This window comes from Acipenser ruthenus, chromosome 26 (assembly GCF_902713425.1).
Source record: "Acipenser ruthenus chromosome 26, fAciRut3.2 maternal haplotype, whole genome shotgun sequence".
In the NCBI taxonomy this organism is placed as follows: domain Eukaryota; kingdom Metazoa; phylum Chordata; class Actinopteri; order Acipenseriformes; family Acipenseridae; genus Acipenser; species Acipenser ruthenus.
The window spans coordinates 16,677,382-16,698,768 of NC_081214.1; the positions used below are offsets into that span (position 1 = coordinate 16,677,382).

Here is a 21,387-nt window from a genome sequence, read left to right on the forward strand (position 1 = left end):
GTCTTACAGCGGCTGCCATGGCTGAAGCAATGAAACTGCAGAAGATGAAGCTGATGGCAATGAACAGCTTGCATGGCACGGGGAGTCAGAATGGAACCGAGTCTGAGAATGAAGAGCTCAACTCCAATGCAGGTAAGGCTGCACAGGGGCTGGAAGGTAAACGGGTGACACTTTCAGATAATGGCTGCAACTTTACACGACTTCAAACACTGAACCAGAGTAGTAAGCTCTTACAATTTCAGTTATTCATCCTTGTTGATTTTGTGGCCATTATTAAGTGTTACTGGTTTATTACTTTGTTTAATTCAACTATTTGAAAGTTGCAAATACTAGTGGATTACAATAACTATATTAATTACTAAATTATTAAATGTTTTATTTATATTTTTTCACAAATAAACTGTATCAGTACAAAGCACAAACATATTATTGTCTCAATATGGTGTTGTGAATATGGGTTTTAAAATTGCATAAGTGCAAATGGCAATTTACATTGTTCTTATTATATAGTAATTAACCTGTAGTACATGTAACCTGTCATGTAACTTCGCCACTAGAAAACAAAAGATAAATACAATGCTTGCTACGAAGAGAAAGGGGAATATATATATATATATATATATATATATATATATATATATATATATATATATATATATATATATATATATACATATACATATATATAGATCTATATCCATTGACATATAATCACGATTTACTGAGTGTTCCATGATTTGTAAACTGATTCTGTGTTGGATTCTATTGCTTGAGTAATTTTATGTTCTTGACGAAACAAAGAGTTTTACCACAGAACGGCCTGTTTCTCCAATTACAGAAATGTATTGTAAAGGGACTACTGATTTAAGGTGTTATATTTCCTTAGAATGTATTCTTTTAAAAGTAACATTGTATTGTATATATATGATACTCTACTAACCTATGTAAGCTGTTACTGTATTATTATTTTGTAACAAACAAATACATGTCTTGATAATAATTAGAAATTGCCATTATTTTACTCATACAATGGAATTTTTCTAATGGAGTCATTACACACCTATTAATATTTTTACTTTGACTTTCAAATCAATGTTCTCTATATAAAACCCAACTGGCCCTAATAGGTATTGTCACTTTAAAAACTCAGGCAACTCTACCCCTTTTTGAGGACATTTTAATGTCACCTGTTGGTAACCCGTAACGATATCTCTTTGACAACCTAGGAATCAACCCACAACTTCTGAGGGCTCTACAAAACAGCCTGCAGATGCAAAGATGGCTTCAGATGGCTGATGACTCTTTGCTGTTAAGCAGCGGTAACCAGCTGTCATTTTGGGGGGGGTCACCTTGTGTTGCTGGAGTTTCTAAAGTCCACCATACACTATAACCGTTAATATGACTGAAAGAAACAACCACATTGCTTTGAGCAGGATTTGTGCTAAATGTATGGTTCTTGCTGTATTTCCGGACGATATATATGACAAGGCCCGCTATTCATTATTCATTCCACATGGTATCACAAACTGTAAAGATAGAGCATTGCTGTATTTGGATGCAACATACAATTAGCGAATTACTGAAAAAGTTGCATGCAACAAAATATATCAAATAGTGTATGGTGGGCTTAAAAGGGAAAAGGTTGAATTTATCCAGCCTATATGCACCACATACCAGACCGTTAATTATTGTGTTGCCATATTGTAGACATTAAGATACAATTCAGGCCATACTGGTGGATAATTCAGATGGGATATTTTATAATAACAATTTAGAATGAAATATCTGATAGTTAAAAACAACAATGCTTGGAGTCCCTATTGTGTACATTAATTCAGATTAATTGTTCAACTGACAACCAATGATACATTGGGACAACATGAGGTCCAACCAATGGTTACAGTAAATTACAGTAGCTTTTGGTGGCCCTGAGCATTCATGCACTGAATAAGGGAAGGGAAAACTGTTTGCACAGCTAAAACCTTTGCACAGCCAGCTTAAAAGTAGTGCAGGCAATTGCTGTTGCTTTTTACAGTCACAATTTTACGAAGGCCCAAAGTTTCAAAAACAGGAAGGAGTAGGCATTTGTACGCACAACTATACAGCATTGTGCATTTTCTTAAGCATACCGTTTATTAGGCATACGCTATTACACATAAGGGACATTTAGGCATTTGCTGCAATTTAGAAAAGCTAAATCAGAACCAACAGTTTACTTAAAAAATCAAATGTGTTTACATATAAATCAGTCATGGCTTGTCTTACGCTGTCATTCCAGTTAGGAGTGGTTCCAGATAATTGGTTTGGGCTATGTGTTCCTCAGCTTTGATATTGTTTTATTGAGGCTGATAGCCTTCTTAATAGCTGCAACCTGACTCTGCATCTAGATTGCGCTGTAACTAACTACCTGCTTCAGTTCCATTCATCTTATAAACGAGAGATGCAGTCTTTTATTGTTCTGAAAAATTGGTTATGTCCTGTTGCATAGTGAACTCTAAAATAATAAAAAAAAATATCTCATTAACAGACAAAGCTAACTGCAAGCATTAGTCAAACCTTATGAAACCATGGAGCCCAGTGTGTCAATCTCAAAATGCAGATAGCTGGAGATGTCTACAATTTGATATTTTTTTTACTTGCTTTGTTTGGGTCTGCTTACTGGACTGGGGTTTCATACGTTATACAGTGTATGCATTCAGATACTAGTAGTCTGAGAAAATACATTGACTGTATGTGATTGGGGGGGTGGGGGGATTTTTATGAACAAAAAAAAATGTGTATACATTATTTTGGAAGGCACTTGAAAATGTCTTGTCACTGGTTATTTGCATTTGTTTTAATTCAAATGTCACCTGATACAATACAAACACTATGGTGAAAAAATAATGGCCTGGTCATTTTATGCATAGCACAAAACACCACAGGTGGCCAATTGTTGTAACTGCAGTTTTCTTAGAATTACTGTACATTGCCACAAATTATGCAGATGGATTGATTCATTGATTAACTCCAGTGCACCGATTAAATCCTGGCAAACAGGAGTAAATGTTGAGAAACATATTGCCTAGATGATTTATGACATATCAGGGGTGATTACAAATGTCAAAGAGTCTGCAGCGTGTTTAAAAGTATAATGCTGCGATACAGACAAAACAGGCAAATTGCCCAATGTACTATAAACATGATTTTACTTTTGCTAACTAAAACTGATGCTGTGTAATTTTGAGTTAAACTGTGGATATTGTATAAGGGTTTTTAAAGTATACATATGCACTGCCCTTGGTGTGGTATCTTCATTGAAATGTATGATGCAGAGTATAGGTCAAGATACTACGATGAGCTTCTGATCTCACTGCTGACGAGCGTTCAAAGCAGTCAGATCTGTGTTCAATTTATTCCTGGTTCTTATTAGTAGATTTAAAATGAATCATATGTGCTGCATAATTAAAACATGTTACTCTGTAAATGCAAAGTAAACGCATGACATTGCTTGTATACAGGGTTTGAATAATTGATTTAATCCTACCCAACACATCAAACATTATCTGACTCGTATCTGTCTGAAGTTCAGGCGTTAACTCTTTGTGCATTTTAAACAGCTGTGGCTGTCCAAAGATGCCAACTGCAAATGCAAGCATTTCTGAATTTACTTGGGGCTATTTTTCTAATGTCACACATCCATGGCAAGCAACATAAAAGAACATCAAAGTAGGTCTAATCTCTGTACGCTAGAGATCAGTGCACACTCTGATAAGTAAGAAATATAACTGATTCCAATCTCCCTTTTCACACTGCTAGAAAGTCATTTTAGAAACGGCTTTTACTTTCGTTATTAAAATATGCATGTTATAGTCTAATTATTAACTTGACATTATAAGTAAAAATGTCATAGCTACAGTATAGTCAGGACTAGGTGCTGATTCAAGAAACGAGTAATTTTATTGTAAATTCTGCAGAGGGCAGGGTAAAGGTACAGTATATCTGAAGTCCACACTAGCCATAGTATCAGTATATTGGAAGAGGACCTACAGTATAATATAACAGGTGGTCCTTAATGTAACTTTTGCTCTATTCAATTATTTTAAATACTAGTAGCTGTACTGAATTTTTTTGTTAGTTTTACAGTATTCCTTAAGTGCAAAAACTATCTTATAAACCTTCTGTGAAATATAAATATACCTCTAAAATTCTATTAAAGAAATCAACATCGGGTCACATAAGAATTGGACTGAAGTGAAAAGCGCATTGGTTTAATGGAGCACTGTCAGAGAAAATCAGCATCACAACTGACACCAGAGAAGAACTGATATTTTTTTCACTGACATGTTAAAAGAAAAATCCCATGCATTATTTAAGAAACCCTGCAGTCTGTCAGATGCATGATTGCCGAGTTAGCAGAAGCAGGTGCTTCTTATGCTGCTGAAGTTAACAGGACTGCGGAGGCACAGATCCATATTGTGTAACCTTTTATGTTCGACACCCACTACGAATCACTAGCTATTACTCAGTCAGCATTTTTCTTGCAGCCACTTCTCTCTGCATTCATGAGGCCTGTAATGTCAGGACGTGCTGCTTTGTTTCTTAGAAAACCTGCTATGTATTTCTATGGCACAAAGTTAAGGATAAATGTTGTGGAACTAGTTATCTTTTTTTTTCCCTAGAAAGAGCAAATGTTTTTTTTCAATATCGACCAGTAAGTACAAATCTATTTTGACATCTCAACAAATAATATCTAATGGTTTACTAATAGGAAAGTTTTTAAAAGCCATTGTTTTCCTAAAATAGGTTGACATATATCTGGGGCAATAGCCCTTTTCAGGTCTCTAAAGCTATATCTGAACTAGTCATACTTGTATACGGAACATTGGGACATTTGCTTCAAGTTCAAGTATTTTAGGTCATTATCTGACAGTAACTGCTTGTTAATGTAAAAAACAAAACAAAAAAAAAATCTGCATTAACTATATTCAACACATTGGTCAGTTTAAGAAGCTTTGAGGAGGATAACAATCTGCAATAGCTAGGAAGCCTAACTACTATCAACACATACCCAATACACTAAGAAGCAACAATGTCTCAGATAAGAAACAGGCAGGATAGACTGGCAGTGAACGTATTTACAAGTGGCTCTGGAAACATCTTGCCTAATTAGCTGCCCAGGACCAGATCATTCTGAATTATCGCTGGTAAGCGATGAGCAAGATGCAAATGATGCCAGAGAGTAAATTAAGCAGAGCGTTACTCCTTAAACAGGCCTCTTTAATCCTTGTTAGCGTTGACTCGAGCCTTCTGCAGATGAGATGGAATATCTCTGTTAGGCGTATCTGTCTACTTGCATGTGGTTTCTGTAGGTTAGTTATGCAGGCAGTTGTTTGACAATATAATGGTGTCATTTTAGATAGTGGAGGGCAGGACTGAACTGCTGCCAGTTGCCTATAAGACCCCGAATTGCTGTTTCACAGAAAGCCACTGCTGGTATTTTGTGCTACCACAATCAATCATTTGTTTTTGTCAGATGGATCTTTTTTTTAAGATCTTATAATAATAAAAAAAATTCCTTAAATACTGATAGGTTACTTGTTTTAAAAAAATAGAATACTGCTAAAGATAAAAAAAATAATCAAAGAATACAATCATTCTTACACAAGCCCCGTTCACACTTGCATTTTTATACCGGTATCGTTGCGGAACAGTATCACAATGTCTGTTCACACTGGCGTTGTTACCGCCGTTGTACCGGTATAACTGTATCAATACGAAACCCAGACAAGAGCATGTTTCGTACCAGTACAGTTGCGATATGACTCGGAACAGTGAAGTGTGGACAGGTGGGTCGCTATGACAACGGAATGAAGGAGTCTGAAGCATGCGCACACTTACATCAAGGATATTCTATTACCAAGATTCACAACTCCGCCCTTTACTACAGTCATGCTTGTTTAATTAATGTGTTGTGTTTTATATTTACAGGTAAAAACATAGACTAAAGACTAAATCCAAGTTTTATAATTGCACCCTTCTACTCTCTGGTACTGTGTGAAACGCTCATCTCCGTTTTCTGGTACTGTGTTCAGAAAAGTGCATTTTTCATATAGATTACGGTATGACATCATTACCATGGGTTATGTTGTTCGTCAAGACACCCTGGACAAGAGAAATATTTTTAAACATTGATAAAATAAGCTCAAAGCAGCTCAATCCAACACCGCTCCATTGACAGTCAATAGAGAATCTTCTCCTGAGCTCTCTATATCCCACAACCCTTTGTGTGCAGCTTGACTGTGGTCCTCTCAGAGAATCAGTATCTTGGTGTAATATACAGAATATCTGAAGCAAGTGTATCGATAGAAACCATTTTAAATGTAGACAGGTATATCGTAACAGTAAGTGTATCGATAGAAACCATTTTAAATGTAGACAGGTATATCGTAACTGTATCGGTCTTGTACAGGTGTTGGAAATAGGACAGAAAGTGTTATCGTATCGGTATATTCTAAACCGAAACTAATTTTACCAGTATTGTTCCGATACAAGTGTGAACAGGGTGACATTAAAGCTAGTTTCCTGCCTTTGCATTTGCTCTTCTGCTTCAAAATTTAGTCCAGTGACTTTAAACAAAGTTCTGTTGTTACAAATACGTTTGTTGCACTGAGAAACCTATTTCCATAGCTTGTGTTTGTTTGCAAGACTGATTCTCTTTCTGTAGGTTACATTTTAATAAAAGTCTGAACTATGAATACTTGTATCTTGGGTATAACACCCACAACAGCAACTGGAAAACTAAAGAGGTTACATACAGCAAAGATATTAATTATGAATAGAATAAAGAACATTATTGATGGCTCTGAGTGGGTAAAATAAATAAATAAATAACATAACATAATAAAAATCAGTGAGAGAATGAAAGGTTAAGACAATATCTACAGAAGAGTGTGGCATCCCAAAGGTGTCATCAATAACCCACTTACTAAATTCAGGCTGTGAGCAAGCTCTAGTGACTAGAACAGTGTGTAGGGATTCTTTCAGTATACCCACTTCCAGTACATGTTTTCTTGAATTATCAAAGTGTGAAAGTTAAGTGAATTAAACAGTAGGCATATCATTTTGCCTCTGCTAGTTGGAGTAAAAACCTGATAATTATTATTAAATCACAGCGCATTATAAAATGTAAATACAGTTTTAATAAAAGTGGGACTTAACAAGTACACTGACGGCTTCAATCAAGAATTGTTAAAAAATAATTGCAAGATAATCCAGTTTTGGCCCTTTGGTGATGGATGTATAACTTTTTGATTTTAATTTGTGTGTCTGTGTGTAGTGCATGGAACTAAATGTGAGCTGACAGGGATTTAAAATGTGTTTTTTGGATTGAGTACCAGCCAAAATTCTAAAATAGCTTTTAATACACATCATTTGGAGAAGACTTATTTCATTTTAATGCAATCCTTCCAGACCCAAATCATTCCTGCTAGTTTACACCTAATGCAGATCTATATGTGCGCACTTGCTTGCTTTCAGCAGAGCGCTGAGCACTGGTTTCACCAATACCATCAACTACTTAATGAGCTTTGAAGTGCAGTCTCGTGCTTTCTGTAATTAGCCTCCTGTCACAGTGACCCAGGCTACAAAAAGGTATGTGTCCTTTAATGTATACAGTATGTTTTCACAGAATATGTGTTCTTAGTGTTCTTGTATATAAAGCCTATGGGATATAACCATTTGAAATAAAGCTTATAGGATTGTTTCCCTTAGTAACACTTTCCACACTTTCCACTCTTAATTATACTCAACTATAATAGCAGGTAGGACAACTTTAAATAGTTTTGTGGTCATAAGGGGAATTTAAACACTTTCATTGAGTGATTTACATTTTTACAAACGTGTGATGGGATTCCAGACTTTAATAATTTGGTTTAGTGTGTTAATTCAGTCGATTTATTAAAGAAAAATGCAGTTACACTGAATCGCCCGGTTAGTTAGTCTCTGTAAAAATGGTTGTGTAAGTGCAAAAGCAATAGGTTTTAATGAGAACTTTGGGTCAATACAACAACAGTCTGGTGAATAGCTTATTGTGTTTCTTTAAACATGTGTTTGATTGATGTATGGAATACATTCTAATGCTATCTTTTTTGTTGAAGTAATGATTGGAAAAAGCAGAAGGAGGCTTATGAACGAGGAAGAGTTTATGAGTAAGTCTGATATTTAGTCTGTGTTTTCAGCCAGACTAATGGAAATGTGTTTTGTTTAATGACCCTGAATTCCTGTTTGTAATTAGATGTGGGAATTGCTTATACTTTGGAACAGATGATACTGTATTAACAATGTGAGTGGAGCTACACTGAGACTGTTATGCATCACAACATGTATAATTTTTCATTTTATTGACATGTGAGTGTGCGATTGCACCAAAGGAGGCTAAAACAGATTGGTAATGAAAACTTGAAACATGCTTTAATTTAAAATATGAAACGATTTGTTAATTAGCAATTCAAAGGATGAATTAACTTTCAATATACAGTGTTTTTCTTTAGAAATCTGATCATTTCCCCCTTGCTACTTCAAAATGGTCTCTTTCAAATGTATTGGAGGGAAGATATGCTTAAGTGGTGAGGGACTGCTTCTTTTGCATTGTATACTGTAAGTATACATTTTTTAGCTACTAAATGTTAACACTTCATAATGTGAAAGGGTACTTTTTATAACAAATCTGTAAATATAACAATTGTAAAGTCTGTTTTGATGGATTAAATAGTTTTGTACACATTAATCTGTTCTAGACTGCTACATAAATCAATAGTCTAGTAATAATTAAACTGGAACAGTTCACTTACTATCAACAGTTTTGTTATAATAACTATACATGTATTTATGTGTTGGGCCCAATATCATGACCAAGGTTACCAGAAAAAAAAAAACATTTTTAGTCATCATAAGTGTTTGGAGTGCAACGTGAGTCATGCGATAGAGCGTTTGCTGGTTACAGCACTCATTTGGGCTGGGGCACAGAGGGAGCATTGCGTTGGCTTTTGCGCTACAACAGGCTGAGGATGGAAAATCTTCTGGGGTTGGTTTACCTCACTACACCGCAGTGACCCTAGTGGCCAGACAAAGACCTGTCAAGCTGGACTCCTTTAGGTCTCAGTTACTTGACAACATCAGCTCCTAATGTTCAGCAGTTCAAATAAGTGAAAAGAGGCTAGATAGCAGGAATGAGATTGCTGGTCAGTATGGTCAGCGGTCAGATGACACTCAGGTTGGACATTTCAAATTGGAAAGAAAAAAAGACTGTAAAATCTGTAACAGGTCTGTCAGACTCACGCATAACAAAATAATAACCGATTCAAATGCATATAAAACAAGAAATGAGCAACGATATGTTAAAAAGAAACTTGTAATACATCGGACAATAACAGTTTTATATTGTATTTACAGTATTATTCTGTACACATGTTGCCTATGTACTGTGGCAAATTAGTGAGGATACTACATTCCAAATGCAAAATCTAGTACATGAAAAAATTCTTCCTTAAAGCTATATTGGCCAAAACCAGTAGTTTTTTTTATAGCCTAACTGTGTCTGCTTTTGCTACTTGTTGTGCTTTCCTAGGTGCTTGTACCATGATTGGACTTGGTCAGTCAAGTCTAGCCTGGAGACCGGTAATCCAGTTATGGGTGACGCTAAGTGAAATGGATGACAGGCCATAGGGATTTGTGTTTCAGGGATGAGGGTATTGGTGGGATGCTACAGGTTATTAAACGTATACTGTGTCCCGTGTGTTTGTTCTTCAGGAACCTGATGTGTTGGACTGCACCTGGTGGAAGGGACTCCAATAGTATAGTGTAGTGTATAGTGCTGGGGGAAGACAGCTGAAGCCAGGACTAGCAGTGTGCAGCTGTGGGTGACCCTGCTGTAACGCTGTATCCCCTATGCTGAAATACAAGCAGTCCAGTGAATAACATCGTTTCTAGTTATGATTAAAAGATTGAAGGTTTTCCATTACTGTTACTGTTTGCAGTAAAGTAGCCTCTTCTTACATGTGCTGTGTAAGCACCTCTAACTGAAGCATAATAAATAATAATTGTTCTACTTGTCTCTTTGATCAGTCTCATTGATATGTAAAGATAAAATCAAAGAGACTTTTTTGAGTAATACTGGTTTATGATCAAAGCACTGAATAATTCAGGGTAAAACCTTCTGATGTTTAGCATGCTTCTGGGTAAGGTTAAGCAGTAAATCATTAGGTATGCCAGGGAAAACAATCAAAAGCAGTTTAACATAAAAACCATACAAATGTGTGAGCTGAATATGAAATAGCAGTATGATGATGCCATTATTACAGATCAAGATTGTTTTACAATTATTGTTTTTACTGCTTTTGTACAGTTGAATGGTTTCAAATGTTACACAGCCAAGTTGTGTATGCTATCAATTCACACGCTCATTTTCTTCTGTCAGTGGAGGCTAACTTGTCTTGTACGATTTGGTGGGAATTACAGTAGCTGACTGGTGTTTATTCATTGAGCTTCCTAAGCATTTTGCAGTTTGTTGTCCATTGTTTAACCTATTGACCTTAAAGGATTTTTTTCCCAAGGGGTCATGGTAATCTTTTCTAAAGGTCAAGTGGTGTGGAGCTTGCCTCACAGTTTATACCAAACTGGTCTTGACTTTAGGCAGTTGTCTTTGACTGGCATTGTGTAAAATTATCCTAAAACCAAAGCTGTTATATTTACAAGTAAATCAACCTAAGATAAGTAATGTGTCAATAAGGTCAATACAGTCTATACTTCTGCCATCTTGAAGCATTCTTGTTAAGCTGGGTTTTCAATGATGCATAACAATTGTTTTTTGGCATCATTGAACTAAGTCTGCTTTAAAGGAAGAATTACATTAGAACTGAGCTTTAACCTAAATCAGGTTTTTCATTCTTCCCTGTTAAACAAGTACATAGGGGCACATAGCTTTGCAAGTAAGCATTTATCTGCAACTAACCTATGGCAGATGTCATATCACTGTGGGTTACTGTGATCTGTAAGCCTTAGAATTTGTCTTTTTTGTAAGGACTAACTGGGGTATACAGGGCTATTGTGGTCATAAATTAGCTGTGCACGTGTGCCTGATAATTATATAAGCGGAAAAAGGGTGTGTGTGAAGAAAGTCATCTGTGATTGGTTTGTTAGCCCCTGTCTAGGGGGAGGGGAGTGGTAGTAGTTTTTTATTGCTTGGAAATATGAACCCTGTGAATGTGTACTGTAGCATGCTAAGTCCATGCAGCCAGACAGCAGAGACGGAATATGGAATCAATTGATGGAATTGTGTCTGGATCTCCTTACCTTGTTTATTGCGGTTCTTTCATTGATTCCATGTGAAGGTGGCTAAAAAGCAACACAATTATTACAACCCAGAGCCAAAAGTCTAGTGTGCTCTGCTCAGTACTTTGGAGCTTAGGCCTAGTTACTTCAATATGGTCAAACTGATCATGCTTGCCACCCAGTGTTAAACTTCCTAATTGTCAAGCATGTTAAATCATAGAGAACTGTTGTATTCTGTATCATGGTTAAAACATTGTAAATTAGTAAGTATGGAACAATTATACATTCGGTAGAATTAAACAGCAGTCCACGGCATTGCTGTTTTTGTACCAATTATTAGCACAGTCATTGCAGTTGTTTGTCATAAGTGATGTTTACTGTCTCACATTTCACCAAGGAAGCAAAACCAGACCAGAGCAATCGAGATCTGTGTTCTTATGACAATTCCAACCCCCTCTGTGGCCTGAATCACATGTCAGTGGGCACAGAGGGACTGACACAGTTTTATTAGGAAATCTGTTTTCTTTTCATACGTTTTCTTTTCATCCTTAGTACCAGAACCGGAATGAGCATTTGATCACCAAAGGCTATAAAAGCCAGAGAAGCAGCCATGAGATGTCACCTCTGATAATGTCCCTGCATGGATTGTGTACTGATCCATTTTAAGACATTACAGTGAGAAGTAACCTTTTGATGCTTTTGTAGGCTAAAACTGGCCATTATTACGGAAGCTATTTTAACTGGCTGGATTGTAAAAGGATTGTATGAGACTGGGGGAGTTTAATAAGGACAGGGTTTTTGTATTTGGTTAATACCCATGCTCATTTTCAAATGAGTTTCATGGGATCTTAATAAGCACAAATCGTCAGTAGTAAAACATGGTGCCCCCATTTTAGGACAGTTGCTGAGTTTTGACCCCCAGAAATCCACATCCACAGTAGTTTCTGATACAGTTTTCTGAGGGTATCTCTCAACGAAGCTTTATAAATTGTATTGGCATTAATTATGTATTTGCAAATATTTCTGAACCTGTATTTTACGATATTTAAAGGAGACATCAATTTGTACAGTTTGAGAAGCCAACCTTTTGTATCGGCACAATACGTGTTGTTCAGGTACTTTAAGTAAATACATACAGTACACCATCTTATTTAGCAATGATTTTTTTCCAATTGATATTATATTTAAGTTCATTGTCTGTGGAAATTATTTATTGAGACAAGATATACTCTTTTAGAAAAATATAATCAAATACTCTGTATCCCGAGCAGTCACACTTCTACAAATACTCTTTATACTTGGAGGGGGGCAAGGCTCAAGATACAAGTGTAACACATTTCTGGTACTGAGAAAGTGACCAGACAGTGCTTTTAATGTAATTTGATTTTGGTTTAATTTGGTTGCGTTCCCAAAACATAAGAGAGAGCCTGTATGAATACTGCATTTCCAGCATTTATTGAATGATGTTCATCTGCATATCTATATATTTTCTTATGTGTATATTCTTACAGATATGACACCAAGCTTTACAATGGGTGTTTTTAAATTGCTCAACGAACCCCATTGATCACTGACCATGGTGTAGTAATGTATATATGTTTCAAAGCCATTCTGCACAATAAATAGATATTTTTTGAAATACTGCCTTTAGTTCAGGAGTCCTTCCTTGGCATGTGAAACCTTGTCTTCAGGCCCCCCCCCCCCCCCCCCCTCCTGCAGGAACAAACAGTGTACCAGTATCAGAAATGTTATTAATATGAATATGTATACAGCTTGTAGTATGGTATTGTTTGTTGGTGACAGTGGTATGGAGGAGGCTGTGTGGTCCAGTGGTTAAAGAAAAGGGCTTGTAACCAGGAGGTCCCCAGTTCAAATCCCACCTTAGCCACTGACTCATTGTGTGACCCTGAGCAAGTCACTTAACCTCCTTGTGCTCCGTCTTTCGGGTGAGACGTAATTGTGTAAGTGACTGTAGCTGATGCATAGTTCACACGCCCTAGTCTCTGTAAGTTGCCTTGGATAAAGGTGTCTGCTAAATAAACAAATAATAATAATAATAATAATAATAATGTAAGGTTTTCCATTAATTTCCAGTAACTCAGCACTGTGTGCAGTACGACAACAGACCCTAAGGGGTCATATTTATCAATGACAGTGATAGAAGTATATTTTAGAAGTGACATTAATTAAGAATATTTTTTTCAAGCACTTTATACTTATTTCAAGTTCTTGACTGCTGTAAAGCACTTTTTAATATAAAAAGGACTGTACACAATGTTCTTTTGTTGATAAGGATGCAAAAAGGGTTCACTGAATTTAAAGCTGGTGCCACTTCATTGCTTTGTTGTTATTTCTAATTTCAAATCCTAAAGTCCTTTATTCTTAAAGGACAGAAATAGAACATATTTGGTTTCCAAGGAGTCCCATGCTAATACACGGTAGGCAAAGTTTTAATTCCAATTAATACCCTCATGGGGAGGGGGGACCCTGAGGAGCTGGTGACAGCTGGGTTTTCTTGGCTGGGGCCATGACAAACCTGCCAGTCTGTGTCAGTTGGGATGGCGGCGCATGCACAACACTTGTCCTCATAAACATTATCAGTGACTGATTTATCTGCCTAAAATAACAGATACTTACCAGCTACGTATCTTTTACTGCATGATATTCCCTGCAGGAAAAAATAAACACTTTCTTCTTGATGTCACTACCTTTTATTACCTTTTCCAGAAGTGAAAGTATTTCCAACTTTTTTTCAATTGTAAGCACGACTCGCTTTCACTTTCGCACTGTACAGTGGGTGATTTTCCTCTCTCTCTCTTTTTTTTTTTAAACCGTGTAATTTTGGGCAAAATTACTTATAACAAAAAAAACCTACAAAAAAAACATAATAGGTTCCTGCTTTTTGTTGTTAAATGAACCTTCAAGAAACACACTATTCTAAAAACATTATACTATCGGAAAATGTGTTTAAATATGTATATAGTATATAGTTATATCTTCAGTAGCAACTTTAATTACAACCAAAAATATAAACTTTTCAATATATACTTTGATGTGTATGTGTTTTATTTATTTATTTATTTTTTACTTTGCAATGTTAAAACGTTATTTGCTTATTTATGGTTTATTTGCTTAGAAAATACTAACCAGGGCTGCCAGTATCAGAATGTAATATAAAGGGTGTGTATGTAGATTTGGTTTAAATGTTTAAACGCTGACATTGTAAAGAGTTTAAACTTTCATACGAATTTTCCAAAAGCACATCCCTAATTATCAGACTCAATGTGGCACTGATCCTGTCTCATGGAGTGGTGCGGTAGCTCCTCAGGTTGTCCTGGCTTGTAGGCCCATTTCCTCATTGAACATCCTCTACCACAGGTCCAGAAGTCATTACATCAGTGGAGGCTCCTAAAGGAGGCAAGGAGGACAGTGTCTCCTCAAAATGTTTTTATTGTTGTGTAGCATTATAATATAATAATGTTCAATAAAACAAAAACAAAAATATTGTCTACAATGCAAGAAAAAATGACATTTTAACCTAAACCCTAGATTCAACATAGCAACAACAGTTTTGACTCCTCAGAGGAGGCAAGGCTCTGTTATAAACGCCTATCGGCTATTAACCACAGTACTAGCAGTAGCAGATCACGTGATCGGAGCACAGGTTTTAATTGGACGGGTCCAGAGATTTATTTCGCCTCTAACTCCTGTCTGCTACACCCGCACACAGTACAGTACTAGCAATGGCAGATGATGTAGTCTGATCCCTGGTTTTACTTAGAAGAGCAACTCAAACCCTCCCGCCCCCTGCTGAAGCACTGCTTTTCTGAGTATGCACGATTATTAGTTAAAGGACATTTTGAACAGAAAAAATACGCCATAACGGTAGGAAAATTTAAAAACATCTGGGACGGTAGACAAAAAATAAACTGCATCGCTGCTCGATAGTGTAGAAAATCCCTTGACTGTTTAGTCCTATTAAACCAAAGTTAAAAAACGAAGACAGCATTGGTGACATGTGTGGATTATGGGAATTGTAGTTTTCCTCTGCATTTCTGCTGATTGGAAACATCTTTCAGCGTATACCAGATAAACTACTATTCCCAGAAGACACTGCACGACTGTATGACCATATTTATGACCATATGTCATTTATTTAAGTCAAATTAAGTCGATAGGATGTGCATGATTTTTTTGTCTGCCTTTCTCCTGCCTTAACAACTTTGTTTAGAAAATATTGCATGCAAAGTGTGTTAGTGACTTGGTCTTGAAATCTAAAAGGTATATTCATGTTGCATTTTTCAACATACACCGGCAGTGCGTAACAATTACGTTATTAGAATAAACTATGATGGGCTACTGTTTTCTTTTCTCTCTTGGATAGTGGAGAAAATGTGTTTAACAGCCAAATTGGGGTAAAACCTGTTTAGACTGTACTTGGACTGGACTTGCCTGACCTAAGCACCACATTACTGGATCCTCAGCTGATGCACTATCCTTGCACTATTGCACTACTAATATGTCATTGTAGATATAACTTGTTGTAATCATAACTTATTGCATCCTAGTTAGGGTTAGCATTTATTGTTCATATTGCATTTTCGTAGTATTATTTGCATTTACTGTAAAATATACTGTATTTAAATATTAATCTTGCATTGTAACCCTATACTGTACTGTCCTGTAACACCTTGGATAAAGGTGTCTGCCAAATAAATATATTAAATAATAAGAAGAAGAACATTGATTCTACTGTTGCTGGGGGCTTTATGGAATTTTATGAATTTCGACTGAATACCACTGGAATAACACCTGAATATCTTATGCACTTCCTACAGTAATTCATTATGAATTCAGCCCTGTTAATTCATCATGATTTAAAAAGCATTTAGGATCTCCTTTCCCCTCTATCCATTCCTAATGAATTCACCATTCTTCACTTATTCATACCCACTAGGGGATTGTGAGAAGTGTTAATTTATTCATCTGCTGTTGCACCCCTATTTGGACCTCTGTAGTCTTGCACTTGACCCCTCTTTCAACATCTTTCATCTCCTACCTCTTGCTAGACCATGCCACATTCCGTACAAATCTTCCTCAATGTTGCCCCCCCCCCCCCCCTCCCGATTGAACTGTCCTCAGTATTGCTGAGTTTCTAGAAGCTTCCTTCCTGAAGGATTTTCATGATTTTCATCTACATAAGCTTTTCTTTGCCGCAAGCACAACGTTTCCAAAGCTAAATACACATTTTTCCTGGTGTTGAAGTAACTGCTGGGCTCTCCAGAATGTGGGTGTCTGCACTGCATTTCATCAAGCTGTCATTTCCTCTCTCCGACATCACTGATCATCAAGCACTTCACTCACTCTGACACCAGTTGTTGACTTGTTTGGGGTTTGTACGGCTTGGAAGTGATTGTAGTCCTTTCATGTATGAAATATTGAAAACAGCTGAAAAAAGTAGTTTTGGACACACAATAAATATATTTTTCATTGAAAATATTTTCACTTTTGCTCCGTTGCTTTATATGAGGCTGTCATGCAGTTGTGTCTTCCATGTGTCCCCATATAAAGACTAGAAGAGAGTTTGTTTTGTATCCGTCCCCATATGAGGTCGCCATGCATGAAAGGGTTAAATAAACTGATAAAATAAAGGTGACATTTGCACTGGATTTATTTTTATGAAATACGCTCCTAAAAATATATATTTTTAGTGAACATTGGAGATATTTTGTATGTTTGTTATTAAAAAAAAAAAAAAAAACACCTAACTGTACAAAAAGCATCATTGGCATTATTTTTTATTTAATTGGACTAGCAAGACTAAATGCATGTGTGTCTGTTTCGTTATGGGGATTGGTAAAACTGTGCATTGAATGCAAGCTAAAAGTTCTCTAATCTACAAGGGCTCTGGATAGCATATTTGTCATTAGCTGGAATTTGCATGTACCTTGTTGAGTAGAGGGCCTGGGGAACTAGGCCAGAAGCACAGCTGTAGAGCCTGCTGAACTAATTGCTTCTCCATCCTCAGCCTCATTTATCTTCATTTCTTCCCAATTACACCAAATTATCAATAGTCTCAGTTGCATTACCATCTTAATCCCCCTTTTTTCAGGCAGCATTAGGCAGTGGCAGATGATTCCTTGGCGGGAGTCAGGGTAAACAGCCATGAAAATGCCACCTCTGGCAGATGGCATGGCTCATAAGAAATATGACAAACAGAGGCAAATGTGCAACCGAGCACTGGTACATGAAAGCAAGCTGTCAATTTTTTTCTTAAATAGTGTTTAGGTAAGGGTTTTTACAAGATGTATTTATGTACAAATAGAATTAAAGATGTGTTCCCTTCGGTTCTTGAGCTGAATGCAGTTTTAACATACTAGTAAACTTGAAATCTTTTGTTATGAATAGTAATTAAGCTGCATTATTATTATTATTATTATTATTATTATTATTATTATTATTATTGTATTGTTTTTGAGCAGTAAGCCAACCATTCCAGTTGTGATCTTTACATAACAACACATGGTCTCAATTTATAAAAATACTTTCTGCTCTAGTAAATTAAATTAAAAAAAAACTAACCAAAGTCTTCTAGATGGATATTCATAATTTGATATATACATGTAATGACAATTTGTGCTTAAACTTTTCTTTTGATGTAAACACTTGTAAATGTAGGTAAGTTGTACATTAACGGCTTGAATAAAGTTTAAACATGTAGTTTGTAGGTTATATGCCTTCATTATCGATATGCAGCTTTTTATCTACATAACCCAGTATCTCTTTAAACAGATTTGAGGATTTGTATTTGTTTTCATTATTATGGTATGTCTTTGCACCAAATAACTATTGTGCTTGAAATCCCAGCATCCATGACTATAGATACATTAACGAAAGAGGGTATATCTAATGTTGCTTTGCTTTTTGTTTTTATTATAATCACTTTTTTAAAGGTTGGATTTAAAGTTTGCATAATCTGCATGGGCCCTGCATCCTGTTTCAATCTCCTCAATAATAATAATAATAATAATAATAATAATAATAATAATAATAATAATAATAATAATAATAATAATTTCTTCTGAAGAGAGGTTGACTCTGTTAGTATCATGCCCTGTTTTCAGGGTTAATTTATTATAATTAAGAGGATAAAGGTACATGCCTTGCAGAAGCAATGACACGCCCCTTGTTATAAACCTGTTGGTAAGGGTTAGGGCTGCTAAGATTACATCGAAAATCGATTTTTCGATCAATTCAATTCCTCGTTATATACATCAATATAAATACTGGATAATCGATTCAATAATTACATTTTTGTACTGCGCATAGTTAATAAGATTATTTAAGTTTATCAACGAAACTGCACCGAACGCCCTGCCTTGCTATTTACAGTATTTCTGCCAGACAAGCAGTGGGCGTGGTCTTCTTTTCCTGCTTGTGTTAAGTAGCATCTGATTTGCTGGTCCCATCCTACCAGCGAATCAGTTTTGAAAATGCTTTGTAAGTACGCCCCTCTTTGTATTCGATGCGTTAATAAACAAAAAAACGCGCCCCCTTGAATCCAGAGCAGGACGACAGGCTTGTATTCCTGGCAAACAACCTGTAAATAAATTGCGCACATTGAAGAAAACTGACTGTATATAGTTTACACTTCTTTGGAGTTTCAAAATGAACTGTTATTTTATGAATATTTAACAATATTCAATAACATTAAAAGAAAAAAAGAAAAACATCAGTGATGTTAAACGCAATTTTGGAATAACGATCAGTTTGACCTCCTATAGCGGGTATGCATTATTATGATGATGATGATGATGATGTTTTAGTCAGGGATTTCCGCATTGTGTGTTCCACAGATAGTGAAGGTTAGGTGGTACAGTATTATGCAAATACGGTTTTCATAAACTGTTGTCTAGTTTATATAGATTACATTCCAAAGTACTGTAATCTGTTTGGAATAAATATTTTAATAACACCCCTGCAGTATTTTAAACTTGCTTTAGGCTTGTTGCGAACGCTGTTGTGTTTTTTGTTTCTCCTGACGCTACCAAGGTGTAATTACCCCTCGCATTCACAAGCTTTTTATTTAACTGCAATGATATTAAAATAATCACGTCGGGGGGAGAGGAATGGAGCAAAAAAAGTATGTGGGCCATACAAGCATCGATATTTATTCGAACGATTCGATTTTGTTTGCCCAATTAATCGATTGCTATTTGGAGGCTTAACTGACAGCCCTAGTAAGGGTCTAGTGAAGCAAAATTTCTTAACATGATGATAAAAAAACGTCACTGTCTGTTTCAATAGAATGTTACGTCTTTTTTTTTTTGGACAAATTCCGTTACTGTAAAACCAGCTCTCAAAAACCTGCTTGTTCATTGCTGGTATCAAATTAAAGACATACGCATCTCGTTTCTGACTGGTCAATTCCGAAACCTCCGGGATGAGTGAAAAAATAAAATAAAACCAATCCATTTCCAAAATCACTTGCTCTCATCACTCGCTCACTCCTTGCCTCAGCTAAAATGACTTCTGCCACACCAGTCGCTCGTCTGGTGTGAGGAGGGCTTTATACTGTAGTTCCGACCTGTTCCATGACTAGTAAAAACAAAGCAGATACCAAATTCACGATACAATCTCAAAATTGTATAAAATGCCTTTAAATAGTTTCTCAATGGAGAATCCCTTGCCATAGAGAGGGTCATTTGAGCATTCCCATTAAGCTCTGCCAAGCCCTCTATCCTTACCAGAACAGACTTCCATTTAGCCTTGAGTAAGACCTTTAAATGGTGACCTCATGGAAAGGATGTACCACCTCGACCATATGGCAGAATTTTCTTCATTGGACCTCATGGCTGGGGTCTACACAGTGAAGTGCCTCCCTGTGGTCCAGATGCAGAGGTCACCTGACTGCGCTGACACCTGCGCGCTCTCCTTATCTCCTACCAGGAGGCATATGCGTTTACATCTTTAAATGTAGCAGGACCATAGTGAAAGGCAGAGATGGTCTGAACACAGTGAAGTGAGAAAGAGAATGATTTAACTATTCATTCTTTCAGTTATTGATTAGGAGGAGGTTATTTACCAAATGGGCCCTAAAAGCCACCTACACAGATTAGATATTTTATACAAGGTTCATCCAGGCTGTGAACATTAACAACAATCCTGGCTCTCTGTATCCTGAATTAGAATGACACATGGTAATATACTCAGTTATCTGTCAGATGTCTTAGCTGCATCAGATACAGCTTATTCACCCAGGTGACTTTCAATTACCCGAAGAAAAATAAAATGTTTCTCTTAAAGTGTTACACCCTTACAGTGTTTACAACAATCACACAACTAACCATTGCTGTCTCCAGTGCTACATATTGCTGAAATATCATTTTTCAATATAAGATCCAGTGTTTTCATATGTTTATTCACATATCTGGGTCATAAATCAACTGGTGGACAAAACAAATCCAGAAAACTTCTTTGTCAGTAAACGGCAAAAAACACTGTGAGCATTACATCTTAAAGTGGTTCACAAAACCGTAATGGATGCTTGTAGACTATTATTATTTTTTGTTATCTATAATTCCATGATTCAGGACCCCATTGTCATGTATGGCTATTTGTACTGTCGCTGACCACTGACATAAACCGATACAGACCTCATTGTATTTAATTATATGTAAATATAATGTTGTATCTGCATGTTAATATCCTCGGTTAATAAGTTAATATCCTTGGAATGTCTTGATTTAATCGATTTATGCTGGTGTTAAAAAATGCTAATGATGATTTAAAAGCTGGTTGTAATTGTATTCAGATTTAGAAAGCTTTTTAAATATAACTGTCAGCATGTAACCATGCCATGTTCAATGATGGACACATTTTCAAAGTATGACTGACTGATGGACAGATCAGGGAATTGCTATATTAATGGCTACATCTCACAGCTTTGGCAGGACTGTTCACTAATTACATTGGCAGGACCATTTGAGAAGTTCTTGGAAAGGACCCAACAGGGCCCTCAGTAGAAGGCTTAGATTTTAACACTCCAGTCAACATGATTTACTGTTAACTTGACCA

General features: G+C 36.3%; 1 protein-coding gene across 4 annotated transcripts in view; it reads left to right on the forward strand.

Moving 5' to 3' along the window:
- The window catches only part of LOC117430270 (dachshund homolog 2-like), a 133,485-nt gene that overhangs the window by 76,723 nt on the left and 35,375 nt on the right, over positions 1-21,387 (forward strand). For 2 of the 4 annotated variants that reach the window (XM_059001022.1, XM_059001023.1), the window contains exons 3-4: positions 1-132; positions 1,227-1,319. In XM_059001022.1, coding sequence (XP_058857005.1) covers positions 1-132; positions 1,227-1,319 — 225 coding nt within the window. The remainder of the gene's footprint in view (positions 133-1,226; positions 1,320-21,387) is intronic. The other 2 variants (XM_059001024.1, XM_059001025.1) reach the window with 1 other exon arrangement.